This window comes from Mucor velutinosus (assembly GCF_035048745.1).
Source record: "Mucor velutinosus strain NIH1002 chromosome Unknown tig00001547, whole genome shotgun sequence".
Classification (NCBI taxonomy): domain Eukaryota; kingdom Fungi; phylum Mucoromycota; class Mucoromycetes; order Mucorales; family Mucoraceae; genus Mucor; species Mucor velutinosus.
The window spans coordinates 513,987-532,465 of NW_027041901.1; the positions used below are offsets into that span (position 1 = coordinate 513,987).

General features: G+C 38.5%; 4 protein-coding genes across 4 annotated transcripts; 2 read left to right on the forward strand and 2 right to left on the reverse strand.

The window, feature by feature from the left end:
* Positions 1–4,576: 4,576 nt before the first annotated feature.
* Positions 4,577–5,122, reverse strand: ATC70_006590 (uncharacterized protein; the record flags this gene model as incomplete). Its single annotated transcript, XM_064825863.1, has 1 exon — positions 4,577–5,122. The coding sequence occupies one exon, from the start codon at positions 5,120–5,122 to the stop codon at positions 4,577–4,579; it is 546 nt and encodes a 181-aa protein (XP_064687377.1).
* An 855-nt stretch (positions 5,123–5,977) lies between these two features.
* ATC70_006591 (uncharacterized protein) lies at positions 5,978–7,487 on the forward strand (the record flags this gene model as incomplete). Its single annotated transcript, XM_064825864.1, has 6 exons — positions 5,978–6,346; positions 6,421–6,462; positions 6,534–6,738; positions 6,806–7,155; positions 7,214–7,404; positions 7,463–7,487. The coding sequence occupies 6 exons, from the start codon at positions 5,978–5,980 to the stop codon at positions 7,485–7,487; spliced, it is 1,182 nt and encodes a 393-aa protein (XP_064687378.1).
* Positions 7,488–8,608: 1,121 nt separating this feature from the next.
* On the forward strand, positions 8,609–9,846 carry RPL9B_1 (60S ribosomal protein L9B; the record flags this gene model as incomplete). Its single annotated transcript, XM_064825865.1, has 3 exons — positions 8,609–9,543; positions 9,616–9,668; positions 9,740–9,846. The coding sequence occupies 3 exons, from the start codon at positions 8,609–8,611 to the stop codon at positions 9,844–9,846; spliced, it is 1,095 nt and encodes a 364-aa protein (XP_064687379.1).
* A 6-nt stretch (positions 9,847–9,852) lies between these two features.
* On the reverse strand, positions 9,853–12,294 carry ATC70_006593 (Protein kinase domain-containing protein; the record flags this gene model as incomplete). Its single annotated transcript, XM_064825866.1, has 3 exons — positions 9,853–11,232; positions 11,286–11,833; positions 11,898–12,294. The coding sequence occupies 3 exons, from the start codon at positions 12,292–12,294 to the stop codon at positions 9,853–9,855; spliced, it is 2,325 nt and encodes a 774-aa protein (XP_064687380.1).
* Between the last annotated feature and the right edge of the window lie 6,185 nt (positions 12,295–18,479).

Here is an 18,479-nt window from a genome sequence, read left to right on the forward strand (position 1 = left end):
TAGGAACATCATCGGGGATGGCTAGCGTACCAACAAAATATCCTCTTCATTCGCCATACATTTTTTTTTTTTCGATCCTGACATGTCAACAAAATCTAACAATGTATTTGATCTCTTGTATAAGACAACTAGCCGATCAATCTTGCTACGCTGGATTACGGCGTTGCCCTGCGGGCTCTCGCCGAAGACATTTCAATTCAGAGATATCACATAGATTTTAGACATTCAATTAATAGTGAGAGATTATTGTTATCGCAAAAGACACCTTTACAGGGAAAAACTCTGAACAAAAGTAAATAAATATACATATATTTGGACTAAGTAACTGTTCTTTCAAATACATGGCCTCCATTGGGTCAGTACCGCAATTATCATTGTCATCATCAGAAAGGCATTCGGGTAAGCCAGCATCAGCGAAGCCTGCCAAATTCGATTCAAACTCAGCGTATCTTTTTTTTTGTTCAAGATTGGTCAGATTTCGTCCTTTTTCGACTTGATTGAACTCTTCTGCTTGATTCGACTATATGGATTGTGAAGATCACCCTACGCTTCCTAATACATTCTTGGAGTACTTTTCAAGACGCTTTCAATGGTATTAATTATAATAGGTGCTTTAAATGAAACTATTGAGCAATTTGGTAAAATATGAAATGAGATTTTTAACGAAAATAGCCATATTTTGCATATGAAAACCTCATAAAAGTGGTTTCAGAGGTTGCTTTGGGTCAAGAGAAGCATTTCGATTTAACATATGCCATAATAAAAGCCTTCATTTTCAAGGTGAAAAAGGCGATCGTTTGATTTTCGATGAAAACCATGAGGTACCCCTCATGCTTTTTGGTCGATTTTTGGCCATGTTTTTTTTTGCCCAAAAAGTTGAGCAAAGGTGTCAGGAAGTTACTATTACTCGAATACAATTGTTTGGCGTTATTCTGGTAGCTCAGAAAGGCCTACATGCCAGGATATGAAGGCTTGAAAGCTGTCAAATTTGGTTATGTTTTTGCTTTATAGCTTTTATTTACATAGTATGAGCTACGTCTCTGGTAGCTGAAATCTTCTGGAAAGGAAGTTCTGCAGCCTGTGCAAGTTCTAGTTCGAGTAGAAGGAATATTGTTTTTGGTAAGACTATTTCACGCAAATTTTGATGCGTATACTATTGGTAGGCTTAATAATAATAGAAATAAAAAGCTGAATTGGCTGCTTGAATGCTATGGTTTTGCACCTTCGCTTCGCTAAGGTAAAACCCCCTTATAGGTCAACGTTACCAAATTTTGAATTAGATGCGTTATGTTCTTGGTGGAGGGACCAAGTTCCCCCCCCCCCCCTCCCCAATGCTAGCTTCGCCGGTGGTTTTTTCGAGCCTTGTACGGTACTCAGTACTTTAATTTTTTTACGTCTCTGATGTCTGATTGGTCGCTCCGACGTTTTTTACATAGTTTTCTGGTAAATACTACAGATGATGGTGGGTGGCAGATGTCAGACATTATGCTCGCAAGATTCAAGGCATGCGACATATAACAAACGGTGTTTTAAATAATTTTGGCGGCGGCGTTTAGTAGGCTGATGCTATTAACGTGTAGGATAAATAGGGAGGATGAGAAGTTAGACCGTTGGGTATGGGGCGAGGCAGGTGTAACTAGCGAAGAATAGGATGTACCATGTGAGGTAGAGGTGCCAGAAGTCAAAGGGTATGTATTTTCTGATCAGCCAACTACAGCTTTGTTAGAAATTTGAATTGACAATCATAATTTATATAAAAATGCTCAAGAAATATATGATCTTTAAGGTAGTTTTATAACCTTTTGTATAAGAATGACGGTCATCATAGCTACTCTAGAAAACTTATAATGTAGTTCATATCTTTCAGTGTCTAGAATATATATACGCATTTGTCTATAGACGCTACTTCTTATTGATAAACTACAGAAAAATTGGTATCATCTTGAACATACTACGGGAACTATGGAAATTGATCATTTTCAGGTTATACCTCAGAGGATGGTGAGGCTCCCTGATACCACAAAAGCTGCTAGCTCCCATCGGATATATTGTAGCTCATTGCTACAATACAACTCAATAATAAGTAATTGGTTTGTAGGAATAAATAAAATTAAACGAAGAGATTTCTGATCCAATCTGTCTACTGCCCTAGCCTACTGTTACCTACGGCTACCTACAACCGTCTACACTTCATACCCCCTGCAGTCTATTTATTATAGGGAGTACACACTAACTTTTCATACACTCTTTTTATCTTGCATCCATTATAATAACGAAGGCAAATGATATCTTTCTTTCCAGCTATTAAGAAGGGAATTGCAAATTGGAGATGTCGTAGCTTAGCCTGACTACCTCAACTTACGATTGCTATATATTTTATATCTGATAGGCTTACTCGCTGCAAATTTGCTCAATTAATTGCGATTCCTGACGAAATGTGGTTTAGTTGTTTGTACACAGGCATGCTAATTTAATAACCTTATCATCCTTCACTGACGTACTACTCAAGTTTGAGATGTCAAGGTATTTACGTTGGCTTTCTCTTTTATTGCCTTTTATTTTACTTGGTAACCTCTTTAGTTGTAGCCAGCAAGTAAATCTGTTTCGATCAACGCCACCAAAACGTCAAGCACTGAAATTGGATATGAAGAAACATTCTCAATAAAAAAATACTGTCATGTCTATTCTTATTACTCTAATTAGCTTGTATAGATGGATATAGAAAGTATGGTCAAGCATACATTCTTCTTGTATTGCATCTGGACCAGTACAAATGGCATCAAATCAAGAGGTATGGTATGCGAATTTTCTTCATGCATGCTCATATACCCCTTATTCCATTCAACCTTGAATGATAAAACTTTCATGCTAGAATCTATATCGAGAATTGGCTCGCCTTACATTTAGCATGCTTTTTGTGAATCGAGGCATGCGAGCGTATAGAGAAAACTGTACCACCCTCTATTATCAAGTCCCCTTGCCTTTATACATTTCAAAGTAAATGGTGCTTAGATTGGATCCCTTGTCCTTCCAGATGATTGAGAGAATGGGGAGCTGCTAAAGTATCAGCCAAATATTTGGAATTGCTCAAGTAGCAGAAACTGATAGAATAATTTTGAATGTAGGATTAGTGTGATCCCTCTATTTTCTTTAAAGAGGATAATTCATAAAGTGCAAACCGTGAGGGCTTTCAAACTATAATAGAACGCTTTAACGCTTGTCAAAATGCACTCAATCACGATTGCAAATGAATGCATTCCCAGCTTGTGTGTACTAAGAAAGAGAGATGGGATATAAATAAACATCTCAAAGGGGGCATGTTTTTTTTTTTTTTTTTTTTTTTTTACAGGATGAAAATTTCATGGCTTAATATATTAAGCAGAAGAATATCAAGACATACAATCAGAAAGGAGAAAGGAGAAGGACATGGGCGCTGTTGTGTGCCGCCATGCCTATAGCGTTTTTCCCACTTGGGGTTTCAGAGCATGCTGATCATTCGAATCTTCTAAGATGTACAGAGGAGTTCCTAAATCTCGGTAAATTAGACCTATTTGCTTTCTTCAGGAGTTGCTGATACTCTAGATTTGGTTATGAGTACAAGTTGATTTTCAATAAAAGCAGCGCTCAGCCGTACTAGTTGAGTGCACTTCGATTTTGAAAACTTTTACTCCCTTATTTGCAATTTGCCATTATTTTACAAGATGGGCGCAATTTGTTTATTTAATTTATATCCACATCGCGCTGTACATTTTCTTTGAAAGGGTTAAATCTTGAGAAGTTTTTGCGAATTCGGAAAAAGTGTCTTTTTATTCTTGATTATGTACAGAGAAAGACAGTTAAATTGCATTTGTAGAGGCTGATGCAAGTAGAATTATCGATTTCGAGAAAGGCTCAATTTGATTTTTGAAAAAAATACGAGGGTTTTGCAGCTCTGCATTTGTATGCTGATGAGATATTCCGAAAATTTGTTTGATGCGCTGGCTGTTGTTGTCATTTATTTATTTACCCCTGAGAAGGCTAGCCTGTATGCTAGATGCGTGTAGAATGAGGCTAAGAAAAATAAGACATTGTCGACTATCCCTATCAGTCAAAATCAGCGTGTCAAGTGGCTTTATTTTTTTTTTGTATGCCATAAAGATAGCACTTTATCATGTCGATAAACAATTCGCATTTTCATAAAGAGCAATACTGACGATTTCAAAATGAGCATTCCTTATTATTAAGCTTTATCCAAATTTGATAAAAGTATGATAGAACAAAGCATCATTAAATACATACAATACATTTAGTGGCGTCGGATCGCCTAGTTATAAGAGCAAATCTGTGTCATATAGTTTAATATTTAATAGAGTAAAAAAACATAAGATAAAAACCATAGTTTGCATAGATAGAGCAAGAGTATTATATATATATATATATGCGTGGTGAAATGAAAGACAAAAATCAAGGATATCTACTATAACGGTAAAGAAAAAGCAATTAAAGGAAGGAATAAAGAGGGTGTATTAATTGGATTTTGCGCGTGTAAAAAAGAAGGGGAGAAAATGTTACGCTGCAAGCAACAAACAACATATTTTTAATATCGTTTAATGTTAGTTGTACGAGCCTTTCGCTTGTGAATGAGCTTCTGAACTAGATCATTTTGTGAGCATAATGGATTTGATTGGAAATGACGACCTCTCGCATCTGATCTTGCAAATGACTTTTGACAGCAAGGACAATGGTATGGCTTGACACCTGTATGGACTCGCACATGGCGCTCTAAATCATGGCGCCTGGAGAAGGCACGAATACAGTACAAACATCTATGAGGTTTTTCTTCGTCCACCGCCGCCATCAGATCAAAAAAGGTGGTGTTTTCTTCAATAGGCGAAGGAGAGGCTTGTCTACTACCACTACAGCTACCGCTGCTAATACTGGAAGTAGGCGATGTTGAGGTAGACCAAATGGGAGAATCTGGAGCAGCGACAGCAGCAGAGAAACAGGGCGATAGAGCGCAAAATTCATCGTACAGCAGGACATTGATGTCATTCCACAATAATCCCAAATGAGACGTATCTACAGAAGGCTTGATTTGGTTAAAATCGATGGGATTGTCTAGCAATTCATATAAAGATGCCATGGCTTTTTTTATTATTATTATTATTGCGGTTTTTTTGCTTGTTGATTATTATGTAATGGTTTTTGATGTGATATGATGAAAAATGATAGGTAAAACTTGATGAGATGTAGGAGGGAGCAAAAAAAAAAAAAAACGGAAATGTTGGTAATGGAAAATTTAGCTTTTATACCTGTTGATTTAACGGGCGTTGATGGGGGTATGGCCGGACAAAAACAGAGATAAAGAAGAAAAGAGGGAAAGGAGATCGAGAGGCATAGAGAGCAAGGAGGAGCAGGCGAGGGGATACACACAAAAATGGAAAGCGACAGACATGACAGGCAAGCAAAGGCAGAACCGGGCAGGCAGACCGGAAAAGAATGTCTGGTAGGCAGGTCGGCAAGCGAGAGAGAATAAGGCCGCACGCAAAATTTGCTACGATTAGGATGGTTTACAGCCTTGTCAAAATCAGGGCAAGTGGAAAGCACATCTTGGGAAAGTCTAAACAAAATAAACTTTTTTGTATTAGTATTAAAGAGTGCTTGTGTCCCCCCCCCAGAATTCAACTATTATAAGATGCTCAAGACTGTAAAAATAGCTTGCCTCCCTCTTACCTTGGTTGCATTGATAAAATTTCCTCCTTTGTTCACTTTCCATCACCCCCCAATTTCTCCTGATTGTTACACGTGCGGCCTAGGCAATCCTTCTTTGTGTGCGATTGTGTGCGTTCATTATGTAGACACTCAGTGGTTTCATTGTTTTGCAATTGCAACCAAATTCTGAGTTGAATGTCTAGGCGATTGTTAATTTATAACTTTAAATATTGATTCTTCTCTCTTTCTTCTTTTCTTGCATATATTCAAAATATAACATAACAACATGGGAAACAGTGCATCAAAAAGCCGATCGAGAAAGCATCAGAAATCACGTAAAATGGCTACTACAGAGACGAATCATAACAATCATGCTTCAGCAGTTCCGCCATCAACAGTAACTCCTGATTATCGAAAGCCTCAACCGGAGCAAACACAACCACAGCTGGAACAAGAGGAGTATTATTACACAGAAGAGGACGCAGACGACCCAAATGTCGTCGACTCACATCACGAACAGATCAATATCGAATCCTGCATAGATAGATTGCTCGCAGCTTCACAACACAAACACATTGGAACGACGCTTTGCCTGGATCAAACCGAAGTGATTGCCATCTGCCGTTATGCCTATAATATCTTTTTAGATCAACCTGTAAGTTTAATTGGATTTGAACAGACAGGAGTTCCCTTGAATTAACATACATAGTTTACGTTGCTATCCAATAGACATTACTAGAGCTGAATCCTGGAGTCAAGATAGTGGGAGATGTAAGCGCAACAGAACAATGGCTGCTACACAAGGCAGGATACTAAATAAATTGATTATATTGTAATTATAGATCCATGGACAATATCATGACTTGATAAGGCTGTTCCAGATGAGCGGATTTCCTCCAAGCTCAAACTATCTGTTCTTGGGCGACTATGTAGATAGAGGCATGTATAGCTTGGAGACCATCTTGCTTTTGCTTTGCTTCAAAATCAAATTTCCAGAGAATTTTTTCCTTTTACGAGGAAACCATGAGAGTGCAGATGTTACACGAGGTAGAGGAATTTGATTAGTGTGTGTATGTGTACAAACATCATAACCATATGGTTCTTTCCGATTTAGTCTATGGATTTTATGATGAATGCAAGCGTCGCATGAATGTGAGGATTTGGAGGCATTTTGTAGATGTGTTCAACACAATGCCGATTGCTGCTTTGATTGGGTCGAGAATATTTTGTGTGCATGGAGGTCTCTCACCGTCAATGCAAGCCATGGAGCAGATCACTTCTATACAAAGACCAGTGGAGATACCAGAATACGGATTGCTGAATGACCTGCTGTGGTCTGATCCGAGCGATGCATCCCCTGATTGGAGCGAAAATGATAGAGGTGTTTCCGTGTGCTTTGGCACTAAAAATGTGGACGACTTTTTGGCTCGATACGATCTAGACCTTGTTTGCCGAGCTCATATGGTATAAATCTGATATGAACAATATCACCATATATAAAGTTAACCGGTGTTATTTTTAGGTTGTTGAAGATGGCTATGAATTTTTCAATCAGCGTAGATTGGTGACCCTATTCAGTGCACCAAATTACTGTGGTGAGTTTGACAATTACGGAGCTGTCATGACCATATCCAAGGATTTGTTGTGCAGTTTCGAGCTACTAGCGCCCGAAGAAAAAGTGGTTACCATGGAACAGAAGCGGAAGAAGAATAGGCAAGAGAACACCAATATCTAGTGTGATGGCATTTGTTACTAACATTCGAGTGTATAGTCTATCATTGCAATTACCTGCTTGATTGTCTCCTTTGGACACATGGGAAAGATGGTTGATGATCAGAAAATGAGATCTTTTGAAAATATACACTTGTTCTTGACGAACGGCCGAAAGATCGGTGATTCGATGCCTCTTGAGATGCCAAATAATTGTATAAGCAAAATAAACTTTAACAATTATTGTTATGAACAAACGATTATAGGATGCATGCCTATATGGCAATTGCAACTTACCTCCATTGTTTTTGTTAGCTGCTCGGTTTATACCATCTTTGGCTTTTGACTCAAGTTCATGGATCATATTTATACAAATACCTCAGCGACAGGATGTTTGTAGGCTAATATTTCAAGTAACTTGTAATGTACACGAGCTCTTCTGATTCTTGCTTGTTACCGTAACAATGCATGGCTTTTTTGGGATTACGCCAGTATAAATTTCAAGCAAAATCCCCCACCGGGGTAATAGGGGCTCACTGATAAGCTTGTTTTTAGTAGGGAGTAAACTGTACTAACCAAGAGCTTTACAAATGCTGTACTGTAGGCCCAGTTGATTTAATATGTATCATGTAATACGCCTAGTTTCTTTATACGCCTTGTTACAATCTCAGGGGGTAATAGCAAGGAAAAACGTTTAAATAAACCACCTCCTGAAGCACTTGTTTGGATTTCTAAGCACAATCTATACAGTATCGAAAAAAAAAAGAGCCCTATTGCTATTAAAGCAGAAAAATGTAGTTTGATTTAATACCTTTGTCTAGGATGTAATTCTGAAATACACGCATTACCCGTCAATGCAAGCTTCAAAAGAATGGCCTATTAGATGTCAATGTGACATGTAGCAAGTGCTGAGGAAATGTGATTCAAAGTGAGAGATAAAAGCAATGAAAAAAAAAAAAAAGGTTAGGCGAGAGAAAAGGAAGACATCATTTAATTGCAAGATAAAGCATGTTTATCCATTTGGAAAATTGGAAAATTGTGGCCTAGTATATAAACAGATCAAGGCTTTTTTAATTGTTTTGTTCCATGGACTTCAAGTGAGACCTCTGCACAGCTTAAAAAGTCACCTATTTCGCATCAATTGATCTATAGACTTCTTTTTTGCCATTTTGCCACAACCCTTGAATTCTCCTTAATAAACAACAAAATGTCTTTGGACATTGATTGGCAAAAACTTGATTCTGAACTAGCTGGACATGTTCAGCAATTCCTAAATAAGCACTTTCAGGCTATTACAAAACCATCATTTATTGGCGATATTCAAGTGAAAGATTTTCAATGGGGCAACGAAGCTCCTCAGATTGAAATTACCAACATAACAGAGCCATTTCCAGAGTTCTATGAACAAGAAGATGTGAACGAACAAAACACAGATACTGTTAAGGCTGCATCAGTGACAAATATGGCAAGTCAACCATCCTCCATAGGAACGATAACAAACACAACAAACACAAGTACACCACTGATACGCCCGCAGCCTTCGCCTCTACCACCACAAACAGAGTTCTTCTTATCAGACGATGATGAGGAGACAAATACAGCAAGGATACCGCTAAACACACAAAGATTCAACTACATGCATTCATTCCATCGCTCGCCATTCGTCGCTCCTCAGCATCCATTTAGCAATTCGCCAGGCCTCTATTTCTCATCTCCACCCACACATTTGACACCTACAAACGCATGGAACTCATCACACCCTTCCTCTGTGATTGAGGAAGACTGGATTGATGACGAGGATATCAATCGGGTCTCGGACCACCCTTCCTCTATACCTCCAGCTAGCAATGCAACCATCAACAACGCACCTTCAGCCGAGATGGACTTTCAGGTACACATGCAGATATCGTATAAAGGCGATATGAGCATGACTGTAATGACTGAATTGCGCATGAATTACCCCAGCGTCATGTTTATGAGTTTGCCTATCAACTTGCGAGTACGTTCTGTTGAATTTGAGGCAACGGCTGTGGTTGCTTACATCCAGAGTATGCAGCGAGTGTGTGTGAGCATGCTGGAGCCAGAAGATACAAGTGCTGGTGGTGCTGGTGGTGCTGGTAACAAGGACATTGGAATGGACAGGTGAGACCGAAAGCTGATAATACACAAACATGCACTAAACTAAGTTTATGCTTATGTCGCCTGTTAATTTAGTCTACTAAGAGATGTGCACATTGAGACAGTGGTGGGCGATGAGCAAAAGCAAGGTAAATTAATATTGTGTACGCCTCTCCGTATCGATTTCATCTCCTTACTCAACATTGCTCATCCATGCTAGTCTTGAAAAACGTTGGAAAGATTGAGAAGTTTATTGTAGATCAGTTGAGAAAAATGCTCGATGATGAGCTTGTATTCCCTAGCTATCAGCTCATTCAACTCCAATAAAAGCTTCTATTTGCTCAAGCCCGAATGGCGAAGTAATGCAGACACATCCACATTAGCACGACCTCTAAATTGCTCCCAGACCTTGCCAGGTGCTGTTCCACCTCCCAACGCCAATATAGTGTTTCTATAATGCTGACCAATGGCCTTAATGCCTTGCTGTCCGTTTTGGGCCTTTGCTTCTTCAAACGCTGCGTATGCATCAGCAGAGTATGTCTCTGACCATTTATAACTATAGTAGCCTGCACTGTAACCTCCTCCAAAGATGTGGTTGAAACTGCACAAGAATCTGTCCTGAGGCAAACGAGGTGTCAAAACCGTCTTCTTTGCAATCTCTGCGTCAACATCAAACACGGTGGGTTCGCCAGGGGACGTGGGTGGTGTGAATTGAGAATGCAAGGCGAGATCCACCTTTGCAAAGTGCAATTGTCGCAATGTCGCTAAACCACTCATGAACTCTCTGCCTTTTGTAAGCGCTTGGACCATGTCTTGGGGCATGGCTTCACCTGTCTTGTAATGTCCTGACAGACGGTCAATCCACTCTGGCTCACTGCAAAAGTTCTCCATGAACTGAGAAGCTACTTCCACGAAATCCCATTCGACGCCATTGATACCAGATGCAGGGGCGTAATCGACAGTGGTCATCATATGTTGCAAGCAATGCCCAAATTCATGGAACAAAGTTTCCACGTCTCTAAATTTCATTAGAGAAGGCTGATCTGCTGATTGAGGTGCAGGCTGGTTGCAAATGAGATAAGCGACGGGTAAAGTAATCTTTCCATTCTGGTGCTTGAAGCGTGTGGTAACCACATCCATCCACGCACCGCTGCGCTTCTCAGAAGGTCTCGAGTAGAAATCACCATAAAAGTACGCCTTGACTTGTCCTTTTTCAGCGACTTCAAACACCTTCACATCCTCGTGCCAGCGAGTAATGCCCTTGTCTTGCATCTCAGAACTCTCCAGTTCACGCACCTGAATACCCAGCACCTCATCAGCTACTGCAAATAACCCATCAAGCACCTTGGGGAAGGCAAAGTATTCGGAAATGGCCTCTTCATCGAACTTGAAGAGCTCCTTGCGATATTGCTCAGTGACATACCCAGTATCCCATGGCTGCAGTGGTGTGGGCTCATTGAGCGTTTCCTTAGCAAACTTGGTCAGGTCCTCTAATTCTCCCTTTGCGTGAGTGACAGATGCTGTGAATAAACTGTCCAACAAGACTTCAACAGCGGGCAATGTTTGTGCCATCTTGACAGACAATGACAAATCCGCAGGTGTTTCGTATCCGAGTAACTTTGCCTTTTCCTTCTTGAGTGTCAGTATTTCATTGATAATGGGCTCATTATTGACAGAGCCGTCAGATGCTTTCGTAATGTTAGCCTTGTAAACCTGTATCCAAATATTAGCTTCCTAAATTTGACAAATTAACCATGAAAACCTGCCTTTTCGCGCAACTCCCTATTACTGCAATTCATCATAAAAGGACCATAGATAGGAAAGTCAAGAGTAATGCAATATCCCTCTTTGATATTGTGGCGTTCTGCATTCTTTCTCAGCGTCTCTAGAAAAGCCGCAGAACACCCTCTCAAATCATCTACATTGGTGACAATCTCCTGGAAAGACTTGGTAGCATCCAGCACATTGTTTCCGAACTTGAGCGACAATTGAGATAGACGTTCAGAAATTTCATTGAATCGTTTCTTTTCGGGGGATCCCTCTGCAAATCCAATGCCAGCGTGCTTCATATCGCGAAGTGTATGATCAACAATACGTTGTTGAACTGGATTCAATTGATCCCATGTAGCAGGTGTATTGCGCAGTGTTTGCAAAGCCTTGTATTTGGGAACAGACTGGTTCATCATGAGCCCCAACTTGACAAACTCGGGTTGGAGTTTTTCCAAGGTTGAGCGAACATCTGCTGAATTCTTGACACCGTTCAAGTGCGATAAGATGCCAAATGCTCTGGAAACCTCATCTTCTAATTCTGTCACTAAAGCGTATCAAAGTGTAAATAATCTACCCTACAACGCAAAAGCTCTGGTTGTTTTGCTTACATTTTCCAATGGTACCATCCCATGTAGGCTCAAAATTCTTTTCAATTTCGAGAAATTCCTCTCTTGCAGCAACAATCAGCTTTTCAAAGGCTGGGACAGCAATGGCAGGTGATGTTTGAGTTACCAAGTACTCGAAATCCGGGAACAGTTTCCATTGCAGAAAAGGTGTTTGCTTGTAGGAAAGGTCTTTTGTAACAGTGGATGCATATTGTCTAGAGTTCATTAAAGCGAGACGTCTACTAATCAAGTTTTTAGCTGTAACGCCTGTTGCTGTAGCGGTTGTGGGGCAATAATGGCGAGCAACGGGAGCTTCCTTTATTGTAGAAGTAATTGATCGACGCAAGAGACTGTAGTTGGCAACTCTCTTTACTGCTGATGCTCTTAATATTCTATGCATGTTCTAAAATTGTTGTTGATGAAAGAAGTGCTTTTTTTTTTGCATTGTCGAGTCAGGGGTTGTGTTCATTAAACAGTCCCTGACAATGTCCATGGTGAAAATCATGCGGACAACGTGCAAATCATGTTAACTGCAGGCAGTAGTGGCTATTGAAATCGGATTCAGATGTTCATTATGCTTATCAGTGATTTGTATTGCGATCCTTCTCTGTGTTGAGTTACTCTTGTCAGGCACACATGACGGACCAAGCCTTCTGTAATCTTCCATATGATATAGCTTTTATTAGGCAACTATCACAGTTTTTATAGCGTGTAAAGGCATACTTTTGAGAAGACTTGGACAAATGTATACACAAGAGCAGATATGTGATGCATAAGAGATGATTTTATTTGTTCTGTAGATTAAATTCCTATTTATCCTTATTTTAAAAGCGACAACAAAGTTTGTGTATATTTGACATGCAAAACAAAAAAAAAACCACAAATCTATATCTGATATACATTTTTTAGTATAGTCATCTGCTGCAACGAGACTGAAACAAGTTGTGAATCAGTCGAAATAAAGCATATTTATAGTCTACTACTGTTGTCCGACAGAAATACTTTGTTGGATTCAATGTTTTGAAACTTGATTTTGTATGATGGCCCAAACCTCAAAACTAGAAACACTTTTGTACATTCAAAATGTTTAATACGAGGTAAAAAATAGCAACCTATGAAACTGATGAAATAAGCTGAAAACTGACAATAAAGGACACATGCTTGACGGGGCATTTGGTATCAGAAGAAGGAATTCATAATTAGTATACTGCTGTATTCATTATTATATAATTTAATATTTCCCGCATAGTAAATTTTATAGACATCCCTCACATAAAACTGCGTAATATATGCCAAATCAAATAATTGTTCCTTATCTCACTTTTGAATAAGAAGGATTTAAATTGTAACTAGAGCAGTACTATGGTTTGGATACCCATTTATTACAAACACAAAATAATGCTAAATGGCAGATCAAGAAAAAATTAATTAGTTATAACCTTTTGGTCCCTAAACCTCTGAGCCAATCAGAGTGCTTGAAAACTCCGCTGACCTAAAAAAAAATTTGCGAGGGTTTCCCTCTGTTTTGATGTGAGGCAAAATTTTAAGCGCCGCTATAGTAGCAATATAGCCGCTGCTATCATCAAACTTCCCTCAGGTGCTAGAGCATGCCTTACTTACACCACCTAGCTTTAAATTCAGGCATTGAGACCCTCAATCATCACTAAAGTAAGTAGCGATAACCAAGTGGAGGCGGCCTATCTACCTCCTAGCCTCGGATAAACTCTTGTTGAGCTTCAGGGATAGGCACATCCACACAACGTAATAAAGATGTATGCTTCAAAAGAAACATAATAATAAAAGAAGCGAACATAACAATACTATAGGAGTGTAGTAGTATATGTAGGCAAAAGAAAAAAAAGAATGCTCACACGAAGTGAGTCAAAGGAAAGTATGTTATGAATAAAACATTAAAAATGTTCACGTTATTATATTCTTGTTATTGCAACAAAAATACATACATGAGCAACGTGCATGATAACAGTCTGATGATGTAAAAGAACACAAATGCGCACAATTGCAGGAGCAACAGTAGTAGCAGTATAAGTGTTGTAATACAACATGAAGACCAATGTTGTTTTCATGTGAAGCGACAGAGGCAACACAAACAACACTCCACGGCTATATAACAAAGTATCACAAGAAGGGCAATACAATTATATAGCAGTGAGCCATGCTTGCTATTCGTAAATACGAAGCAACAACATTGCAAGTACTTGTTGAACTGATCATATCACAGCCAGCAAAAAAGAAAGAAAAGGCAATAAAGCAAACAGCATGAATGCATTATCGCGGGAAAGGAAGCAGTAGTACAAACGTTCAAAGAAGTTTATATCATTGCGACCGCAAGAAAAAAAAGTTACTTACCGCTTACCATAGCCAAGGAGAGACCAGAAAATAGGCAATCACCAGAGATAGACCAGAGTACAAGCATACAACAGAGACAGCAGACCAAGAAAGACCAGACTAGCAGCAGAAAAACTAGCAGCAAGACCATTTGCAACACAATGAGTAACACCAGCAGCAACACCAGCAGCAACAACAACAGTGTAGAAAAACCAAAGAACGAGTGACACCAGAGACCAGACAAAGATTAACGAAGCAACCGCCAGAGATAGAGACCAAGAAGCAGCTGCCAGACATAACAACCAAAGAAGCAAACAGCAGAGATAGCAAAGAAGTAATGACAGCAGCACCTATGTCAAACAGGCAAAAAAAAATATTGAAATCTATAAACAACCTCGATTAGTAGTGCTTGTTCTACATCTTTCTGTGCTCGTTATCGAATGGTACCCACTATATTCCACTTCAAAGAAGCAGTATCAAGTGCTTTTAACCGTGCAAGGCCGTGTTATCAGAAACTAGAGTGTTATTTTCAACCAAAAGGTTTCCAAAACCAATATGGTTTGATACGAGTCGCGTTTTGGAAAAAGGGCCAAAAAAAACAGTGTATCGAAAAATAAGAGGGCGCTCTATCCGACGTCACAACCATGAGATTTAGCCTCAGCCTTTTGCCGTGGTAGCCGTAACTGCTGCACTTTAATTTGAAATTGTGTAGTGGGTATTTTCGTATTCAAATTTGACTTGATTTCACATCCTTTAAACATTTTTGCTAAATTTGACTATGAGAGCTCTCATTGTTATAATTTACTTCCTAATGCATTTATAAAGAGTCAATAAAGGCGCATTGAATGATGTTGGTTACATTCAAATTTCAGACAGAAAATAAAGAGAAATTTTGAAATTTTTGAAAATAGGTTTTCTGCGGAAATGTCAAAATTTAGCATATAAAAGTCCCAAAAAATAGTCTCCAGTGTTGCCTTTCATCTTTGCGATCATTTTGGTCTAATATGTACTATAGAAAAAGTCTCCATTTTTGGGGTGAAAAACGTGATCGATTGATTTGGAAGAATTTTCCCTTGCTAATACTTATGTAAAATCGACGATTTTTATGAATTTGCAATGACCCAAAAAAATTGAGATAAAGCATCAATAAGTAAAGCGCAACTGAGAAGGTCTGTTTGGCGCTATTTTAAGCATCCAAAACGCTTTGTGGTATAAGTTATTCGAGCTTGAAAATGGCTAGATTTGAACAGAATTCGACCTAAAAATAAGGTATAGTAGGCTACGTTGCTAAACAAGTAAGTAAATCACAGTTTTTTTTGATGGCTCAAATGTTCTCTATTGTACGGAACTCAATTTCTAAGTGACAGACGCTTTTATTCCGATTCTAGGGCTCAAATCGTGCTTTTTGAAATGCGTGATTACAGTAATCCTAAGGCTTGAGAGTCAATGATATTGATATTATGCAAATTTGAAATGACATAATCATCAGGTTGGCAGAACACTTTTGGTAACCGGCTATAATAGAAGTGATATCATATCTAGCCGTAGAATTATTAGACTATTAAAATCTATTCACAATAATGTTGAGCATTCATGATGATGATCAAAGAGAAATGATAGATATACCAGATACACCAAGTCAGCCTCAGTAACATGGGGGCCGCCAACAAAATCATGTATCAAAGACGACCCAACAGACATTTATGAAACAGTACATTCGTTATTACAGCAAAAGTTAGCTTTGAGCGATTGCCGCAATAGTTTTTTCTTTGGTTTCCACAATAAAAAATACTATAACAGGTGAAGTGGTGTCGGCTGTGTACATACTAGTCTCCTGAGAGAACTGTCGAAAAGTTAAAAAACAGGCGTATTTTTGCACAACCTATACAGTATAATATGACGCTTGTGTAATTTCATTTTATGCTCATTTCAGGTTTCTACAAAGCTAGGGGGCTAATGTAAGTCTATTTGGGAATCTTTGCCCAAAGTTTCTGCCTAAAGGTCGTAAAATACGGGATTTTGAGCAAAATCATAAAGAGAGCGTACATTTGGAATTTAAAGCTCTTATAGCATAATAGACCCAAAGTAGAGCTACTAAATGATCTTTGTTTCATCTAAATACGATGCGTCTTTCACGAGATATGACCAAAAATTTCCTCGTGAAAAATCACTGATTTTTGGCCAGAATTTGCCTATAGTAGCAAGGCAAAAATCCGGATGACAATTTCTTTAAGATACAAAACTGTTGGTATCTCATGATAAAATCATGCTAGCTCTTTGAGTAAGAGCTCATTCGATAGGTTCTTGTCTGTTCTACACTATGATAAGTATTTCAAGTAAAACTTTGATGACAGAAACCCGGTAATCTGCCAAAAACAATAAAAAATACCGCAGTAACTATTCTATAAAAAACCAGCCTAATAAAGTTGGCCAAAATACTTAAAATTGGTATCATTAGATTCTCCTTTAAATTCTACCCCAAGTTTTATTTAGCTGGAAAGCAATGTTGTTATCAGAATTGCATGATATTAAGGATGAACGATTTCAGAAATCCATGAATCCTCATTTTGAGTATTATGGAGGCTGGGCTATTGATAGTTTAAAATACCGCCTGAAGTGAACTAGACTAGATTCCCATCATAAACAAAACCCAAAATAAATGTCATCTCAATCAAACCATGCTATCATCAGCAGATAGGCATGCATAATAATAGTATTAGCATGATGATAGCAAGGGTTAAATGCTCTAAAATAAGAGATGACAGATACTAAAGTAAATGTCAAGGGTATTGTAATGTGTTGTAACATAAATATACCTAAAAAGGATACAGGCTCAACAATAAAGAGCTATTCTTTACGCATGATTCAAAAACCATAAATTGAAATACCGTTCTTGATCCATCAGATCAACAACTAAATGACCCAACAAAAATATATAAAGTAATGGAATCACTGGCAACTACTAAACTGCTGCCAGATAAGAGATATAAACCAAATAATATAAGTAGAGACGTAGAATATACATTTTATTGCACATTATCCTAATTTCATATAAAGAAGGATTTTAACAGTATTCTACCTGCTTTTTTAACCCCCTTTTTACTGCACCGCCTTTTTTTTCTTAGTATGTAGCTCAATTCAAGCGTAAATTCGCTACCCTTGTCAAATATAACCTCTTAATTACATGTAACGGATTAATAGGTAAGGTGTTGGCGAACCTCATGGTGAAAATCGCTAATTCATATCTTGCTTTGCTAACTTGTAGCAAGCTATGATGAATTCGTAATAATAAGTCGATGATAATAATCAGTTGTCAACTGTATCTAAAACGAAAGCAAAGAGCTTCTTTATTACAGGGCATCTAGCTTGCTTAAATATGGTAGATCCCTGGTCAATGACTACTACGTTGAGATGGTATATAAATAGCAGGCCACTGGGGCCTTATGGATTGTTGGTATAGCTTGTTGAGAGGCCACCTAAGTCGGTATGTTTCATGTAGTGTAGGTGGATCTCGATATCTTGACATTGGGGAGATTGAATGTATTGTGGTTCCTGAGGCACCTGTGCACACACAATTGACTGGACTTGTAAACATAGATGTGATGTGATACGATAAACATCATCTATGCTGCTACACTGTAAAAGGTGGCTTGAGGAGAAAGTGAATGTAGCCTAAGATGCATGCTTGTATGCAACAAGCTATCAAATTCTAATACTTACCTTGCGGTACATTGATAAAAGTGACGTCTTTTAGCCTCAACCTTTTATTAGCATTTTTTCCTTTTTTCGTTTCTATATATATATATATATATACTATACTTCGCAAGCTCTCTACTCATGAAACAACCCTACCTTTGTGAATAGAATTGAAGCAAGTATAATTGACAGTTATGCAATAGACGTAAGATACAATGTTAACGCGTTTTATACCGTGGTTATACTTGGGAAAACTCTACTAGGGGCTTATTTTTAATCTTTTGCTGTGCACTGGCTGCACATTTGGCGGTGGCTGCTTTGATGGTATATCGTTGCTTCGGTGGTTCTTCTCTGGTGTTTGCTTATCCTGTGGTCTGTTGTCTTTGATGTATGCTGGTTCTCTGGTCTATCTCTGGTTGTGATGCTGTGGTAAGAAGTGGTAAGTATCCTTTTTTTCTTGCGGTCGCAATGATATAAACTTTTTTGAACGTTTGTACTACTGCTTCCTTTCCCGCGATAATGCATTCATGCTGTTTGCTTTAT